This window comes from Corvus kubaryi, unplaced genomic scaffold (genome assembly GCF_017639235.1).
Source record: "Corvus kubaryi isolate FWS band 111438036 unplaced genomic scaffold, C.kubaryi_AGA036_p1.0 74, whole genome shotgun sequence".
Lineage (NCBI taxonomy): Eukaryota > Metazoa > Chordata > Aves > Passeriformes > Corvidae > Corvus > Corvus kubaryi.
In genome coordinates this window covers 16,353,050-16,372,442 of record NW_024582061.1, presented here as the reverse complement: position 1 = coordinate 16,372,442, position 19,393 = coordinate 16,353,050, and the positions used below count along the sequence as shown (strand labels likewise).

The 19,393-nt window shown below is 45.6% G+C and overlaps 1 protein-coding gene across 5 annotated transcripts in view; it reads right to left on the bottom strand.

The window, feature by feature from the left end:
• Positions 1 to 19,393, bottom strand: part of CACNA1I (calcium voltage-gated channel subunit alpha1 I) — a 164,896-nt gene that overhangs the window by 44,497 nt on the left and 101,006 nt on the right. For all 5 annotated transcript variants that reach the window (XM_042050736.1, XM_042050734.1, XM_042050737.1 and 2 more), the window contains 3 exons: positions 7,829 to 7,988; positions 5,334 to 5,649; positions 4,568 to 4,660 (listed from right to left, as the gene is read on the bottom strand). In XM_042050736.1, the coding sequence (XP_041906670.1) occupies positions 4,568 to 4,660; positions 5,334 to 5,649; positions 7,829 to 7,988 (569 nt within the window). The remainder of the gene's footprint in view (positions 1 to 4,567; positions 4,661 to 5,333; positions 5,650 to 7,828; positions 7,989 to 19,393) is intronic.

The following is a 19,393-nucleotide window of genomic DNA, read 5'->3' as shown; positions in this document are numbered from 1 at the left end:
ATCTGCAGTGCTCTGAAACAGACTCTGAGGGGCAGCCCCTGTGAGGAGATGAAGCACCAGCCCAAGATTTCTGCTTCCCCTGGGCCAGTGAGCATCCCTGCCAAGGGGCATCCTGACACCAGTTTCTCCTGTATGAACCCACACAGGACCCAGTCTCACCTCACTGTCCCTCCTTTACAAGCAAAGAGCTCTGACAGAGAGCAGGATTCAGTCCTGCCCTTGTCTTCACATGTGTCCTCTCCTGTAAAGCCTTTCCAGCAAAGGGGACAGAGGAGACAAAGGTGGTGATAACCTGACCTCAGTGCTTGTGAATGGAAAAAGGGTTTATTTCAGCAAGTACTTCAGAGCTTGTTTTACCTATCCCAGCAGCCTTTCTCCTGACCAGCTTGCCCTTCTGGGTGACCCTTTCTCTTGCACACAAGTGCCCAGCACCTTTGTCCAAAGGGGTGGTGTCCCTGCTAGCATCTCAATAACCCTTTGAAACATGAAGCTCTTTCTGACCAGATTCAACATAAGGACAGTAAAGTATCTGAAAATAAAGGGCTTTTTTTTCCTCCCCCTCCTCCTCTCAGCATCCTTCAAAGCTGTTCTAATTCTGTTTCCCTTCATCACTGAACCCTTCCCTTCTCTCTCCTTCCCCCATATTTCAGCCTATTTTCCCTTCAGCTGCTGCATACTGCCTTGAAAATTAAAATAATGCCTCGTTCAGATTCCTTTGCCTTCACCCAACATTTTCCCTAGTCTGTGATGTCTTGCATGTTTTATTTTAACTGATGAGAGTATGACTGGGAATCCAAATTCTTCTCTGGTGCACTCTCCTCAGCAGCATGATACTCACATGGGCTTTCCCTTTTGGTTATGTCCCTCAGCCAGCACTGAGTGAAGCAGCGCAGGGAGATGGACACCAGCTGTGTCAGCATCTCTGGAACACTACTTGTGACACCGCCTGGTACTTTGCAATTTCCCACAACTTCACAAACCACAAGCAGTTAGGGCTTGCAACACCTTCTCTCCAGGCCACAAGGGGAAGAGCTGAGGGCTGAGATGCCCACACCAGGACCACACTGTTGGCCTAGGGTTGAATCTGGAGCAGGGCTCAGGTTCACATCACCGAGCCCTGTCCTCACAGGCACTGTTTGCCGCCATCTCCCACCAGATGAACAAAAAGGAGAGAAGGGAGAGGACTGGATATGGCAACTACTCCCCAGTCCTTATCCTTTTAGCTAGGAACATCAAACACAAAGCAAATTAGCTTGGTTAATCCTCAAAATCACAGGCAAGTCCATAAACTCTCAGGCCCTGCTGAGCTTGGCACTGCTTCCCAGCCAGGAGAAGGGCAAGAAGGGTCCCAGAAGGCTCCTAATTGAGCGATTCGTCTCAGCTGGCTGAGCAGAGAGACGGGGAAGTGTCGGACATGGAGTCAAAGCATCTGACAGAAGCAGATGGAGACCCTTGATTCAGAGCCCTAACACAGGGTCCCTTTCAGCCCTGAGACTGAGCTGTGCTTTGATAAAGCAGATCCTGGCCTCATTCAGCCCAAGGTTCAAGCTCTATCTCTGCAATATCTAACAAAATCTGACTAGTGCTGCAGATGCTGACTTGTCAATTACTTTCACTGCTTCTGCCTGGATGTCCAGCTTGCCTTCTGAGGCCCACATGTGTAAGCACAGAGCACTTCAAGGAGCCTCTGAGTGCTGCAATGCAGATGCCAGTCTAAGAGTTCAGAAGAGCTCACTCATCCAGGAGCCACAGCAGTGGCTGAGTAGCTGGAGAGGTGTCAAAGAGACAGCTGGACCTCAAGCAGGAAATCCCAAATGAAACACTGATCCAAGAGCAGGGAGCAGTCCTTCCTTCGTATCACATCCCTGACCCCTGGCCAAAGGGGAAGCAATTTAAAATCTACTGAATACATAAAATGCTTTTTCCAGGTTGTTCTACAAGGCTTCTCAGAGTGCCAGGGTCAGTCAGCACCCTTCCCCTCAGAGGAGCACATCTATGCAGGATTTCTAACTGTGCTAGGAGTACATCCAGGTGGTGGAGCCTTCTTCCTGCCATATGAGCAGTAGCAGGTAATGCCCTTATGTGGGTGTTTGCAGATATCATTGTAGGAAAGAAATCATGGATGAAAGCACAGCTCTGGAGAGAAGCTGCAGAGATCTAGCCCCAGAAGACTGAGTCTGAGCCAAGGCTAGAATGTGTGTGGAAAAGCAAAGAGTCAGAGCTTAAAGTATGACTGTCAGAACAATTCTGCTTAGAAACGCGGGCCTTTCAACCATGGAGAAGGAGGGAAGCATAAAGGCTGGAAGGGCGATACTTCATGAGACTTAAAGAAAGATTATCATTTCTATATGAAGATTCAGACAGAAAATGCAGCCAAGTGATAGTGAGTTTACACTGTGGCTATGTGCTGCAAAAGGTGTATCACACACGCCAAGTAGGTAGCAGAAAAGCTAAATACTTCCTTGGCCTAACTCCACCAAAGGCAAAGAAAATATTCCACCTAGCATATGGCTCCTTTGTTCTCAGCAGACCCCAAAGTAACCTGAGATTAATGTTCTTCTGTGTTTCACAGAAATAAACCTATATGGCTTCTGCAAATGAGGAGGGAGTGTCTAGAAATGTCAATGACACTCTGCAGTAACATCTCAGGTGGAATGTTTAATTGAGGGTTTTCGGTGCCTGCAAATCCAGAGACAAAGTTTGAATCACTGTGAATCCACATGATGTGAGCCAGCACTGGAAGGATACTTAGAAACCAAAAATATGGTGACAGAATTTCTGTAGTTTGACATGTGGGGGGAGGGGCAGTTTCTGGAACTGGCCTACAAAAGACTGGGTATGTTGTGCCCCAGTGGTTAAACACTGACCCTGCACAGTCCTTCCTGCCTCTGGGAGAGACTGTGGCTGTGGGACAAGGAGTAAAGTCTGTGTCTAACTGCATATTCTACAAACTGGCGTATCCTGACCATGCTGCTCAAAGTCAAAATGCAGGTGGGTACTAAATATCTGTTACATCGTGGGATATATGAACAAACTTCATGGGAAATGAAGAATTTTCTGAACTCACAAAAAGCAGTGGATGTTCAGTTTGCCCTTGAGAACAGAGCCTGTGGAAACTCCCCCCTGTCACCCCATCCTGTGCAATCACATCTCTGCACTGTCTCTTTGGGACTCTCCAGCCTCGAAGTAAAAGGAACATTCCTGAAGGTATATTTCACCTCTGCTGTCCAGGTTTCATGCTCCAGCCCACAGGGTCATATTTCTGTTATTCTCTCCTTGTCTTGCCCTTGTGAGTGTAGAAGGCCATAAGGCAGGGTGAAATCAAGGATACAGTAAGATTTTCATAAGTTGTCTGACCTGAATGGGCTAATAGATTTTTTTTTTTTTTTTTGGACCCTCCATATGTACAGGCTGCAGAATTTCTCACAGAAATGGATTAAAGTTTGCTTTTTCTCAAGTCATTGTATGCCAACTTGAATTTCAACTAGATCCTGTACTAGGTAAACCTGTTAGTTTTACTGGGTGACTTTGTCTAGAGATCCTATTTCTTGAAGGGTGTGGCCTCACAGGACAAGTGTTGGATGAAGATCAGAGTCTTAGCCAGGTCCCATTCATCAGCCCATCCAAATGCACATAGGTCTTGGAAATACACACTGAGGTCCTTGCTTAGTGACCTGGAACGAAATTGCATCTACCAGGTACAGATTTTATACTTCCCATAATTCATCCTATGTCTTTCTATTTCACTCTTTGGTCCCCCAGGTGAGCAAAGTGCAAGAGCCTTCACAAAAACAAAATCCCTCCTTGTTAGAAACAGACTATTCCCTCCAAAAAAATGCACTTATGCAAGGGAAGCCTGAGGAATGGAGAGGCAGTGGCACCATGTTTCTCAACTCTCATCCCAGGTCCAGATAATAAATATCCTCACAGAAAACCAACCTTCAAACTTCATTTGCATAAATCCACAGGGTTTATAAACTGCTTATTAAGTTCTCATCGCTGACACACTTCTCTCTTTCCATCCCACCAACCACGAGCGATCTCACACAGCCAGTTTATTTTGGACTGCTGACACTTTCGGAGCAGTAGTTCCTTTTTGTTCACGGTGAGGAAGTAATTCAGCGTGACAGACCCTGAATCTAACAAAAAGTGAATCTGAGACTCTGAACCTGATAAATCCAGGTGCTGCCAAAAGCTCCTGGCTCAACATGGCTCAAAAATTACTCAAGAGCTTAAAATATATAGAGACCAAGTAGAAGAGCAGAGAAAGAATTGGCTTTTAAGCCAACTGGTTCGGTGAATTTACTTTGCAAGAAGATCTGCCAGTGAGAACATTATTCTACACTGGGCATGTATAACTTTAGAAATCAATTCTAAGTATGTTTTTGAGTGAAATATAATAACTTGGCTGATAACTATGTATGTGATCCTGCTGCAGACTCTCGGTGAAAATCAACTAGCTGGATTTCTGAGACTCCTAGAATGCCCAGGATCTGTGTTGATCTAAGACCTGTTTTTTGTAGGCTCTTAGCTTGCATTGCTGTCATTCATCAAACCTTATACTTACGATTATCAACAAGATAAAGTAGATAAAATTGTAGAAGGAATGGGCATCCATCACATAGTACATGATCTCCACCCACCCTTCCAGTGTGATCACCTGCAAAGACGAACAACAAGAGAAACAGGAGGGAAGCAGTATTCCAGAGTTCACTCCTCAGTGTATACAAGCAGATACTGGCAGGACGGTTGCAACCCAAGAAAGGTGAGAAACAACAATTCATTTCAACGAAGCCAAATTTCCATCTTGGGAAATCAGCATGGTACTGCTTGGTGACACTGGCATACTGTCAAAGCCTGTGAGATCATTCTAGTCCACAGCAGGAATATTCCATTAAAATAGTTCATTTCCCTGGATCGCAGCAGGGGAAAACCCGCGGCAGGTTTCTGTGCCCCTTGGACTGGACACCGCGTACAGCCGGAGGAAAAGAAAAAAGCATGGAATTTAGCTCCCATCTGCAACGTGTACTGGGAATTTAAAAAAACCCAAAACTTCCTTTACTATAGTTGTCTGGACTGAAAGGGAAACCGATACAAGTCAGGCTGAAGAATGGAGCTTATTTCAGCAAGCACCTGGAACTGCTCTGTGTCCCTCCCCACCTACAGGAACACTGTTCGTGTGCGTGCTGTCTCCCTTACCAGGGGAGTTGCAAGGCCCTTTACTTTGCACCTCTGTCACACCCTGCAGAAATTACCACTGGAGCCCAGAATGACTGGGTTTGAAAAACAGAAAAATAAGCTTGAGCCTTGTAAGGAGGCGAACTCAGACTTACCTGAAATATCACGATCCAGGCGTAGCCAATGTTGTCAAAGTTGATGGCACCCTTGTGCGGGTTGGCGTTGCCGGTGCGGCACACGTTGTAGTACTGGTTCCAGTTCACACACATGCCACTGATATTGAACTCCTGCCGGACTGAATTGTAATAATAATAATCATCCTTGTCCAAACAACACTCATGGCCTCGCTCCTTCAGTGGGGGTATTTCGTGACAGCCCATAATTCCATTGTCTCCTGAGAGCGAGCAGATAAAGGGCATCTCGTCATCTTCCTCTGGTTGGTAATAAGGGGGCAGGACAATGTCACCTTGTCTGCAAAAGAACCCACAGTCAAATTTCCTGTGACAGAGAGTTTCCTATCAGTGATACTGGTGGAGCTGGGACCCCCCATTCTGACATAGGGACTGCATTGGGTAGGGGATTTCCAGATTTATTGCCTCAGGAGAAGAGGAAGAAAGACAGGGCTCCTGAAAACCAGGACATTTCTAGGGTGAGTCCCCAGCCTTCAGAGTTTTTCCTGCCATCAGATCACCCCAAGCCGAATTACACAATCTGCTTGCATGAAGGTGAAGAAAAGCTGGAATGCAGAGATTTGCAGTCTGATCACTCTCCCCATTAACATCAAAGCTAAATCAGATGCAATGACATTAAGGAAGTTCATCAGGCTTTACTGTAATATGTTCATATATGTAACTGCTGATGGACATGTTTTGTAACATTTGGTAGTGAACCTTCTGTACTTCTAAAAAAAAATCCAGTTCATGCATAATTAACGTTGCACAGATAAGCCTTAAAATTTGGAAATGGAATGATAAAATTGACTTAACCTTAACTTTGACTCCTCCTTGACAGCTGGCATTATGGGTGCAATGTTTCATGACAAGTTCATGTCTTTTTTCCAAATAATGCAAGCACCTTCCAAATGCATGAATAATTAAAATCATCTATGCTTGCCTAGCTGGAGATGAGCTAATATCAGAAAAGTGAAAGGTGGAGATAAAAAAAATTGGATTAAACTTTATCTGGAGTATTCCTTGCAGTGCTACAATGCACAACTTTCACGTTGTGCAAACGCAGACTTTTTCACAAAGTGTCATTGGAAGAGGACAGGTGTTGATGAAAAAGAAAAGACAGTCTCTGATTCTTAACTAAGTAGGACTAAACTACAAAGATATGTTTTAACTCGTCCTCATCATTGGTGCATGGGTACCTTCAGAATTGATTTCCCCAGTAACAGTCAGCCAAATATTTTCTAATATCTGCACTGTGAAGGCTGTGGCCCCAATTCACTTCTCAGTTACATCAACTCTGCATGGATGTAATTACACTCATTAAAGAAGTGCTACTCCTGATTTACATAAAGGACAATCATCCTAAACATTAGTTTTTCTCCAAGGAATAAACACAGAAAATGCCTGCTTTAAGCAGCTCCTACTCTGCAACTCCACTGCTGTTCTGCACATTGCATTTTCACACATTTTCTTTCCAATTTGAGATGATCTAAAGCTTCAGAACTGTTTAATCAGTCTAAACTGATCTACAGCTCTAGGTTTTCTTTAAGTAGTCTACACTGATAGCACACCTGGGATTAGCATACGGTTTTAAGAAAACATTTTAAAGCCTGAGATCTACTAAAGCCAGAAAGTCAACAGGAGGAGCTGTGCCCTGAAACTGGGTAATCGGAGAATTCATGGCAGGCAGGAGCTTTTCCACCCCACTGCCTGTGGGAGGAGTAAAGCTGTGCTCTGCAGGCTCGCCCCTGAACCCCCCCGAATAAACCTCAGATACCTGTAATTGACCCCTGTGTGGCTCCAGGCTCTCTTTGCCAGAACTGTTCCCATGTTTCCCCACGAGTTTTTTTTCCCATTCAAACATTCATTCTTTGCTTTCAGATGTTCTCACTTCTACTAACCCGGCTGTTGGGACACCTCTCCCACCAGCCCTCTGTCCCCTCCCCATGGTACTGGCCACATGCAATCCTGCTCCTGAAGTTTTCTAGTAATTTCTCAGTGTCCCTCCAGAGTTAATGCACCACCGTCCAAACAGTGACCCCATCTCCACTTTGGAGGCGCCAGAGCTGTCCCTGGATGCCTCAGGAGGCACTGTGGCTTTCTGTAAGACTCCTGTGAGTGTTGTTTTCTGAAGAGGGAGCAGGTTCAGGAGAAAGGCAGCATGTTCCAGAGTTTCATGTCTTTTTGGGTGTAGGAGCACCATCCTGTATTACTGGGCATGGCTGGAGGGGGCAGCCATGCTAACCTGTGCCTCGATCAAATCCATATGAGCCCTGTCACCTGCTGAGAAGACAGAAGAAATCCAGCTGTATTTGCCGCCCTCCCTTTCCACTGCAAGATGTGACCAACACCCTGCACACTATCACCCCACACTTGGAGTAAGTGATACACAGAGAGCCTGGCAGAAGACATGAGCAGGCAGAGGAAAAGAGAAGCATCCCTGGAAGAAAGGAAGGAGATGTTGTCTCCCAGTCACTCACACTGTGAAGTTCTCCTCCATGAAGCAGCGGTTGCGGAGCAGCCCAGCCCACAGCTGCACCCCAATGATGCCGAAGATGAAGAAGACAAAGAAGCAGAGAAGAAGGACGTTCCCCAGCATGGGCAAGGTGTCCAGGAGCAAGTTCACAAGGATGCGCATGCCTGCAGGGGGAGAAGAGAACCAGAAGGAGCAAGTGTGGGACACAGGGATAGAGAAAGGGAGAGAGGAAGGGAAGGAGAAGAAAAGGAAAAAAGATTACAAGATAAGCATCAAAAAAATACTAATTAAAAAAAAAAGGCCCCATGAAAATAAAAGCAGAGTGTCAGAAATTAACTACTGTCCAAAGCAGGCCAGGTTTATGGTTATTGCCCTTTCTTGTCCTAACCTCTACTGACAGGCAGCCAGCAGAGCTGCTGTGATGCTGTGATCTCTTAACCTTAGGCCTCCATCTGCAGCAGGGAAGAAAAGAGAATGAGACTTTTGGTGCCATCAGCTATCTGACTGACATCCCTTCCTCCCCTTTCCCTGCAGAAGGACAACAGAGTGACAACTGTCCCAAAGGGGCATGTCAGCTCAACAGCCCCATTATCCAATGGCTCGGACTGAAAGTCATCCCAGTACAACAGCTACCTGTGAGATGTGCAACCTGTGAGATGAGACCTGGATTGACAGACCAAGGCCAGCCTGCCAGTGGGATGAACCTTTCCAGAACATATAAACTGACATAGATAATTGGGTTTTTATCAGTGAAAGTATCATCAAGAGACACTCATGTAGACCACAATTTCCTCCCCTGGGTAGTCATCGTGCCCCAATGGGGCTGGAGCACACAAGTAGCAGGCACAGCCCAAAATGCTTCCAGCACAGAATCTCTGCCCACTGCAAATGTTTCCAAAAAGAACTTTTTTTTACTCTCTAATTACCTAATGAATTGTTCATGTGGTTTTACTTTCCCCTTGGCTCTTCATCTCACAGCCACAAGTAGAGGTAAACATAGTCTTGTTTCTCTGTGGAGCTAATGGCTTTTCCTCTGCTCTCCAGGGATGGTGAAAGTCTAGAAATTCTTCTGAGCATCACAGTACTGCCTTTACCCCTATGCACACCTCACGAGGTTGTCTCTCCTCATCTCCATGGAGGTCCCTCCCCCAGGTACCCAGAGAGTTCCTTCACTGAAGATTTTCCATGTAGGCCAGCAAATAATTAGCTAATTAGATATTTATAACCAATTCATTACTTCAGATGGCAGTGGAAGGCAAAAGAGGAGGGGAAGATAAGATTAGGATTCTCTGACAGCCCTTTGAGACACAAGATAATCCCCCTTGTGTACCCAGCATCAAGTAATTACCACACAATACTATACATTATGCTCCGTGTCTATCCCCTGGACTGCTCACACCTCAGAGGGAAGTGGCACCTGGGGTGGGGCAGGCAGGCATGGAATTCACAAACACTGAAGGGAGAAGGAGAAGTGTGCCTGCTGTGGAACATCAGACTGGTTTAGGTTAGTAGAGAATGTTTTGGGGACAGAGCAGGGTAGAAGAGACAGGAGTGGTATTTACAGGTAGGTGATGTGTAGGAGGGAGAAGATGCTTAATGGTGCTTACACAGGATTGTGAAGGATAATGGATGATGGCACTAGCTCTAAGACCAGGCTAGGGAGCAGTAGCTGAGCCCTGCTGCCTGGCTGTCCAGCTGTGTCACCAGCCACCATGTAAGGCAGCTTCTAGACGAGTACATCAGTAACTCAGCAGAGCTGGGGCACGGCTCCAGCCACTCACTGGGGATCGCAGCCATGCCCTGAGTCACTGGCAGCTCTCTGATCTCTCAGCACACCAAGTCCAACAGCGCAGCCACAGTGCCCTGCTGTGGGCCACTGTGACCTGCTGGGCCCTGGAGAAACGCTCTGGAGAGTACAGAGACTTCAAGACCGTGCACCCTCACTGTAGTGCTGCGTTCCTGGCATTAATGTTGCGTCACAGAACGAGCTCAGTAGTTCCCATAAACTGTCCTGGTTGGTACATTAGGGAGAGCCAAGTGACATGGGAAGCTGTGCCAGTAATGCTGCAAGAGGGGGTGATCAGTTGATGTCAGATCAGTTGATGCTAGCTCCACTTCAGAGCTGGGTAATGGGAGAAGTGAGGCTGCCCTTATGCTGAAATGCAGAACAGACAGAACAGACATTCCCACCAGGATTTTACAGACAGCACGCTTGTTGGGTCAGAATTTGCAAAAATTGATTTTGTCTATGTTCCAAGAGAAAGCAAGTGATGTGCAAAACTTGTCTGCCTTTTCCTTTTCTGCCTGCCCATACGTTCTCCATCCTGACTCTCACAGGGAGTACTGATAGTACAAGATTATGCTCTCCACAGCTCTAAGATCATAGCTATTGCCCTCGTGTTAGGCCTTCTGGGGAATGTGGAGCCATGACCCAAGAACTGGCAGGTAACCCCACCATTTGGCGTCTTTTCCACCTCACAAAGAATTTCAGCATTAACAGGTCCTAAGTCCAAGTGAAACAAATGAGGTTTTTTTAATTTCACAGTTAGACAGATTAATCTTTCTCTTTCTATTGATGCAGACTGTGGAGATGAGATTGGCTCTTCAAAATGAGGAACACTGAATCTACACCCATCCAGATGTTCAAACACCAGTTGCAATTGCAGGAGAAAGAAGGAGAAAGCCTGAAAGGCCTAAGGATAACAGGTGATGATTTACCATAGAGCCTGGTGGCCAAAACAATGAGGTCTCCAAAGCAACTGCCCAACAATGGAAATGGGCAGTAAAGCTTTGGGAGTATTCTGTTTTGGGGTACTGGGATGCCTCCCTTTTCCAAAGGGCCCTCACTGGACAAGCTGCCATCCACAGCCACACCTGTGCATCTTGCATAACAAATTCTGAAAGGTGCTGGAAAACCAGTTCTTCATCAAAATCCTGCTGCTGCCTTCTTCCCACCTTCTGCTGCCTCTACCTGCTGCTCTGCCACTTTACTTTTCTCTTGCTGTGCCTACAACTCCTCTCTGCCTCTGTGCTGCTCCTCAGCTCATGCGCACACTTTTCCTGGCCTCCCTCCCCACTGCTGCCTTTCCCCACATCCCCATTTGTCCTTTACCATTGGCAGAGCAGAAGCCATGCTGGCTCACAGTAAGGAGGGGATATGAAAGGGACAGTGACCTTTTCTGAAGCATCCTTTGTAAAAAGGGAAATGCTGCTCGAGAAGAGAAAGGAAGAGAGGCTGGGCAGTCTGGAGGAAGAGCGAGGAGGGAGAGCATTGATGAAACAACATTCAGCAACCAAACAGCCTTCCAGGGCATCAAATATGAAAAGGTTTTGCTCTTCAAGGGAAATAAAAGCTAGAAACATTAAATATTCATGAGTGCCAGGTGTGGGCTCAGAAAGATCTTTTCTCCACTCACTCTGACCAGGAGACCAGGGGAAGGGAGGAAATGAAATGGCCTCGGCTGTGGGCAGCCAAGGAAGGAACCTCACGATGCTCACATAATGCTTCCCTGCTGCTCACCCATGCCCTTGGGCAAGGGGTAGAGAAGGTGCTCGATGGTACCTCGAAGGCAGGGCTGCTTCTGGTAAGATATCCCGCAGGAGCGAAGCCACAGACGCGTTCACCACTCACACACAGCAGATGGGGGGAAATTATGTCACAGGAATGAGAAAGGGTGGGAAGGTGAGAGAAGTGCCAGGAAGTGACCTATCAGAAGGAAGCACAGGGCTGAGCAAAGTCTCTGAGCTCCCTCCGGGGTTTGGAAGAAGCAAATCGTCTGTCTGACCCTCTGGTGGCATCCAGAAGCCCTTCCAGACAAATTCTGCAGACACTATGGTGACCCTAGCTCCCTCCAGACACTTGCCATCAGCCCTGATTAGCCTGGCCACGGCGGCTAAGCGGAGCCGTCTGCCGTGCCCGCCCCGGGAGAGCGGCGGGGCCGGGCTGGGGAGGGGCTGCGGAGCCGCGGGCAGCGGAGCCCGCTGTGCGGGGCAGGTGTGCGGGGCAGGTGTGCCCGGCACGCCGCCGCCTCCCCTGCTCAGCAGCGCTGCCACTTCGCCTTCTCTCCGCCTGCCTCCTCCCAAGCGCCAGGGCCGACAGCGGAGCTGATTCACTCCCCAGCGCTAACCACCCTGTGATGCGAGCGGGGGAACTGCCTTAGAAGGGGTGAGAAACCCTGTTCTTTCTGGTTTTTTGTATCTCAGTCACCTCTGAGGCTCTCAGTCCTCCCCAGCTATAGCGTGAGGGACAAAGCCAATGCATGTGAAGTCAAAAGGAGTTGCAGCTGGAGGCAATCATTCCCTTGCTTGGGGTAAAGAAGATGGAGGAGAACATAATTGTCAGCACCCATCTCACCTGCATCGTGGACCAAGCTACCAGTTGTCATTTGAACTGGAACAAAACCAAATCTCCTTCCCATCAGCACTTGTGACTGTAGCTGGCAGGACATTCTGCAGAACGCAGAGACTGAAGTGTCATTATGTCCCTCAGCCAGGCTGCTTGTCCAAGCGTGCCTTTTTTCCTTCCTCCCCTGCCCCAGGACGCATGGCAGTCCATCCAGCTAGCATGTGCTTGGCAGGATTTTCCTGTGCATGCTCCTTTATGGAAATTTTCAGAACTGAGGAACCATTCCAGCAGATAGATTGTGCAGAAAGTACACAGAGAGAAACGTGCACCTTTTTTTTTTATTTTGCAGCCAACCCCTGTAGTTAAAATAATCTTGGTTTATGTGCACAGTGCAAGCTGGTGCTCCAACTTGTGGCCGTCCTCACTGATCTCTTGCTGACCTGAAGCTTAGCTGTCATTTCACACTTTGCATTCATAAACATCAGCTCAAACATGGGGCCAAACTACTGCCAAGAGACACCAATCAGCTGTGGGTCCAACAGCAGACACACTGCCAAGCTCACCGATATTATAGCCCACAGCTTCCCTCGCCATGGAGATCTTTTCCCTTTGCTGCATTCCCCCTAACTGAGGCCTCTTCTGCAAACAACACGTGCAAGCTAAAGGAGTTCAGCTGGAAGAGCCAGTGTGCAGCTCCAGATGCTTTGTCCTCAAGCTGCAAAGCCAGCCTCACTCACGTTGCAGACCATCACCGCCTGCTTTACACCAAGGCAAGAGAGAACATGTCCAGACGGATGGTCAGACCCAAATTAAATTAACTCTGTGGAAAGACAGGTCCAGTTGAGGTACCAGATGAGGTACTGAGAGACCTTAAGCCAGTTCTGCTGCTAAGGAAAAACTGCCCCAGACATGCTGACCTCATTCAGAGAAACTCAAAGTCTTCCCATTGATCTCTTTGTCAGGTTCTGGGTGTATTTGCAGGATACATTTAGAGTTGGGGGTTTAGCTCTTGCAGATGCTCAGCATGACCCATAGCTCAGGAGCACTGGTCAGTTCCTCACCAACTCCTCACTCTTGCCTTACCAACAAGCAAAGGCTTCTAGAATCCCTGACTGGCTCAGACACTTCATCCTACACAGCTTGTTGATGACATAACCTCAAATTATCTTTATCACTCCTCAGTGTAACCACAGAAGATATCAAAACATGACATTTCCAGCACTTACAAAGCTTCACCCAGTACAAAGAGCTGTTGTTCATTTTTTCAGTAGCATGGGCACACCAAGCCTCATCTTCATACAGTGACTTGCCTTAGAATACTGAATCAAGGTTAAACATTAAGTTCCCCTAAGTCCTCACCTTCAAAGTACTCCTCAGCTTAAGCCTGAGGTAGTCAAAAGGCAGACTAAAACTCCAGGAAAAAACTGTTGGCCAGAGCTTCACCCTGCTGGAACAACAGATCTTTCCAGAGTAGGCTTAGAGTACACTCATATAAGAGAAAAATCTCTCTTTAAGCTTGCTCCAAGGCTGTAGAAACAATTCCCTTGGGATCCAGGGACTAACACAGACCTCACCTCTTTTCAGTCAGAGAGCAAGACATGGACCAGGTCACATCATGAGCATCAAAAAGAAAATGAAGAAGGGAGAAAAAATGCACCACTTAAAACCCCTCCCAACAGACATTCAGCTAAAACAACCACCAAAAAGAGAGTGCAAATGAAACCAGAGATAAACTGTTTTCCTGAGGGGAAGAGGAGCAAATAAACACAGGCACTGCAGAGCCACAGTGCTCAGCAGGCTGCCAAAGGGGGCTCAGGTGGTGCTGCCAGGTGATGTGAAGAAGCAAGCTCGGAAGTGAAGCCTCCTAATTGCGGACCTGACCCCAGGCTTGCAGTGGCCTCAAGAAAGAGAGCAAAATCCAGAGCATTTACCTCGACACCTAAATGCTGACATTTCTAGGAAAAAGAGTGGCCAGTCTAAGCTTTTCTGTCATCCAAAAAGGAGACACCTAAGCTCTGCAGCAGGCTGCACCTTATTATGGATGCTGTAAGCCCAGCTACGGTTCGCAGATAACAGCAGAAAATTCCTCCTCCACAGGCAATGGCATTCAGTACGTGCCACCATAGCATGGTTGGTAGCCACATAATCCGTGACATGAGCAGAAATGGATGCAGGCAAAGGTCCCAGTTAGCAGCCCCCTTCTTCACTCTCTTGCTGTTATCCCCTTGCAAGCTTTGGACTGTTAAGCAACCTTGTCTTGGAGAGTGATGACAGGTGTCAGATTATTTCTTAGAGAGGTGTCTCTCTGGGGGATTTCTGTCATTTTGTTCTTTTCTGTAATACTGAACATCTAATAAGCAACACCTACTACCACCTGCTACAGTAGTTCATTCACTGATCATCTCATTTTTTCCCCATTTATCACTGCAATGATGACTGCATTCACTTTCAGTGAAGAGTCTATTAAAAACATACAGCGCCAGCTTTTCTTTAAGAATTGCAGGAGCCACCCAACACCAGGGACAAAAGTCAAGTCCAGTGCTGTGGCTGCGAGCCACTTGCCTCCATTCCATAAATATCCTTAAGTTCTTTACACATCTCTAGTGCTGTCTAAGTGGGACAGTATAATGCAAAATATTATGTGAAAGAGCGTTAATGCAACTTCTGGTTAAGATTTAACAGGGCTAATTTCCTCTTGCTGTCACTAGCATGAATCATGTTTCTTTCTACTGCAGGCAATGACATGACGTTACATGAATTGAGTGCGAACAGGAGAATCGGTCCCAAAATACACAAAGATAGAGAAATTTAAGGTTATGATTGTAAATTGCCTTGCCCACACACACAAACTTTAATTTGCATTAGTGTAATATGACAGTATCATTCACCCCATAATACACTGTCATTATTGCTCACATTTCCATGGTATCCATTGCTTGATAGGTCCCATGGGACAGATTTTGCAAAACAGCTCAGCTCCCATTTAGGCAGCAAAATACATGGCTGGGCTTTTGTGAGCACTGTGTACACTGGAGGCTGAGCTTGTTTGAACAGGCAGCAGAATTGTCACAATGGGAGCTGTGAGGCACTAAGCATTTTTTAAAATTCTGGCTCTGCAGGTTCCCCTACAGGAGAAGAGAGAAATAAAGATTCCATCAAAGGCCTTTCTCTGACTGGTTTCTCTAATGTTTTGGTTTGGTTTTTTTCCAGGCTTGCTTTACTTCCAGTAACACAAATTCTGAAGTGCTATTACAGACTCTTGTGATTTTTATCGTCAGTCTTGGGAGGCATGGCAGAAACCTTCAGGTGTGAAATCTTGCTATGACTTGACAATCTCAGATTACAGAAAAAAACCCCCAACAAACCAAAGAAGAGAAGGTTCTATTCCCCTCTACTATGGGTAGAAAAAAGATATGAGTACAGGTCTAGAGGTCTGAAAGACACAGGAAAAATAAATGTAATCTCTGATTGTTTTTCCTTTTCCTTTTTCAAATCTCATTGCTTTAAAGCCATCCAAAAAACCTACAAGCCCACAATTTGTGACTTTTGAATACTTGTTAATAACAGTGAAATTAAGTGGACTGGTTCAGAGAAGGAAATACTACTTTCTCCCATGAACCGTGACCACAAAAAATAGAAACTACGCAATGTATGGAACAAAACAAGGCATTTCCAGGTCTATATTTCCTGCATTTCAGTGTTTCCCAGCTTCTTACCATGATGCTACATTACCAAATAATATAATTTTCGTTATGTTTAGGGGTTTTGCTCCTAAATTTATTTTGATTACCCAGTTAAACACCTGACAATACACTGCACACTTGGAATCCACATGAAAAACAGCACTGAGCTCAGACAACAAGTAAATAAAATTGGAGCCTGTCTTCAGTGACTGAAGACTTAAATTAAGTACAGGAAAAAATTGTTTCCTGTAAGTTGTGAGGCACTGGAACATCCAGAGAAGTTATGGATGCCTCATCCTTGGCAGTGTTTAAGGCCAGGGTGAATGGGGCTCTGAGGAGCCTGCTGTAGAGGAAGGTGTCCCTGCCCATGGCTGGGGGGTTCAAACAAGATGATCTTTAAGGTCTCTTCCAACCCCAGCCATTCCAGGCTTCTCTGAAGGCTTCCTCCAGCACTACGAAATGTGGGTCTGGTTACAGACCAATTGGTTTGTTAAAAAGCTTCAGAGAAGCATTGATTTGCAAACCCATCCAGCATATTTGTGAGTCAATAAATCTTCTTTATACTATCCTTGACTTTGTATCGGTTTTGGTTTCCTCCGCCCCGCTTCTCTGCATTATCCTACACACAGAGGTGCATCAGGCCTTTGTGTGCTTTGCCTGGCAAACCCTACCACTTGCCTCCTATGCATTTCTCTTTCCAGCCTCCCTTCTTTTCTGTTCTCACCTCTCTTGATCCTCATTCTGCTCTGCTCCCCTTTGCACTGTTTCCCTTTATCCTGAGCATTCCCATCTGATTTAGGGCTTGACTGAATTGATAGAGCTGCACATAGAGGACAGTGCAGCTCTGACTACAATTCCATCTCTGATCTGTCCGCCTCTTGGAGGAAAAGCGTCCTTTAATGGCATGCTCCAGGCATAAATCTCATTGCTCGATTCAGTGTTTTGCTCCATTTCGTTGGGAAGGGAGGACATAGACTGAACTTGACCCTATTGGTCAAGTCCATTTCGTGTTGGCTTTTCTCCATCCTTTCCCTGCCCACCTGTCTGGGACAGAGCCTACAGAAAGCTGGCAGCTTCACCTTTAAATACATTTCAGTCACACGGCCTGACCAGGGAATGAAAAGGGCTTTGTGACCTCTTAACTTTTTTGTATGGGTGCTACAAGAGAACATCCCTCCTGTGCCTTTACTAACCTGCTCAGGCTGTATGTGGATAAATCTACGTGTATACACATTTGCACATGGTTGTGGGTGTGGTTTGTTTGTCACTGAGATGTGATAATAAATATTTACAGAGCACCTCATACAAAGAACTGTGAGTTGGGTAAGTTTAGATATTTGGAAAAATCAACTTTATCTGAGTTTCAGCTATTGCTTCACAAATAAAGCTGAGAGGGGGAAAAAACGTACTTCCAAAAGAGTCATTTGAAGAGTACATTTTTGAAAGGGAATCAGCGTTGGAAGAGAACAAGCAAGTGACAATCCTCTTGCAAAAACACTGAAGCATCTGAAGCAAAGACCCTGTGGGGGGCATTTAGAAGAGAAATTTCATAATCCCTTTGCATTTCCAACTGCTAGGGCAGGACTGTGCCTGTCAAATGCACTTGGTTTTTGTCTGATCTAGCTGTAAATGAGACTGTTTTGCAGCCTAATATATCTCAGTCAGAAGCTCATTTCACACACGCTCATCAGTGAAATTAGTTCTTCAAAAACACATTTAGAGAAGCAAATGTCATCACTTTTCCCCCATGCCAAGTGCGGGGTTCGTAGCCAGATTACTCTGTTTTAGGCACTGTTACAGCGCCAAGCACAGGTAGCTTGGTGTGGAATACAGATTTAAAGCAGGCATATACACGTTAAACATCTGCTTTTCCCATTTCAGCACTCGGATGCTTATATATTATTTTTGTATTGGTGCTTTGGTCTAGTGAGATGAATGCAGAGCTACAAGTTAGGAGTTGTCAGTTGTATTCCTGAGTCTGCTGGTGACACTCATTGGGTTCCACTAACCTGGTGTGAAGCATAAGAAAGACTAAAAATAACAAGCCATGGTTTATATCTTTGAGATCTGTAGAAGAAAAGTAGAAAAGTCCAGTCTATTTGGACCCATGGAGTTACTGTAATTACAATCATCAATAAAGAAAAATGGAACTAGACCAAGATTTTAGCACACAGCACTTGTACTAGGAAAAAAAAAAAAGTTCTTTGATTGAAATAAAAACAGTGCAATAGTTATTAAAACATTTAGCAAAAAAAAAAAAAAAGGAGGACAAGAAGAGAGGAAAGGATTTTTATACTAGAATGGCGTGATTGAGGATTTCTGATTTTTAAACTTTTTTGTCAGGACCCAGTATAGGAAAAAACATCAAACGAAACAAACCACCTAAAATTAGGCAGCATAAAGCTGTATTAAAATGGATGAGAAAAGATTATTTTTGTTCTGACTGAAAAAAACACATCTAGAAAAAGCAGAACTTCCCACAAATCTGAAATTTTATTTTCTGTACACCTAGTAATAAGCATATAATGTTATTTTTCTGATACCTATAACTCCACATAAGTATCACTGCCACTTACATACAGAGTATTAGCACATATATACACTTTCTACCCCGTAAAGTTGCTCTGCAACAGATTCCTTCGCTTCCATACAGTGTGCTCAGCTGAAGAAATCTGCTTCCAATGATGAATCAGCTGCTAAATTGTAAGTAGAAAGTGGAAGACATCAAACATAATGCAAGGGCTCTTCTTTGCATAAGGCCAATGCGCCAAGAAAGAGTAAAATGAAGAAACATTTCCTTCTTCGACGTCAAAAAAACTTAATGAAAGAAGAGCAAGAATTTCAAATTATCAGAAATGATCACAGACTCACTGCTCAAAAGCAGACAAAAAAAATAAAACAAAACCAGCCTCCCCCCCAAACCTTGTGCCTTGCCTTGAGAAGAAGCAACAAAAAAAGAGCCAGCACAAAAAGCAATATTTCACCCAGCAACCTTCCACACAATCACAAGAGGATAAAAACCGATGGATGTGGAATTTCACCCCAAGACCAGGACACAGACATGCCCAGAGCAGAAAGCAACTACCTCTGACAGGGACCTGAAGGGTATTTTTTTACTCTTCACACTTCTTCAGTGACTTGCAGGGCTTGTCACACCAGCTCATTGCCATGGAATTGAATCACATGGCAATAGGACCAGACAGATCTCTGATATTTCATTTGCTGCATTTTCAAACATGACTCCAAAAGGCAGAGTTCCCGGGCTTGTAGTCAGGAATGCAAGAGATAAGAGGGAATGTTAATGAAGGTGTGATACATATTACAAGATCAGGGTGGCCTCATGTTCTCTCTAGTACACTCCAATGATAACATGAGAATGGAGGAATGATCAGGCAGGGCAGAACCCCAGGGTGCTTCAGACAGGAAATCTCAAATGGTCAGTAGCACATTCTGCTGAGAATTGCAAGAGATGCAATCAATTGCTGATAACCAGTAGCTGAAGATCAGCTCTAACCCCAAAGGAGGTTTGAAATCTAGAGGT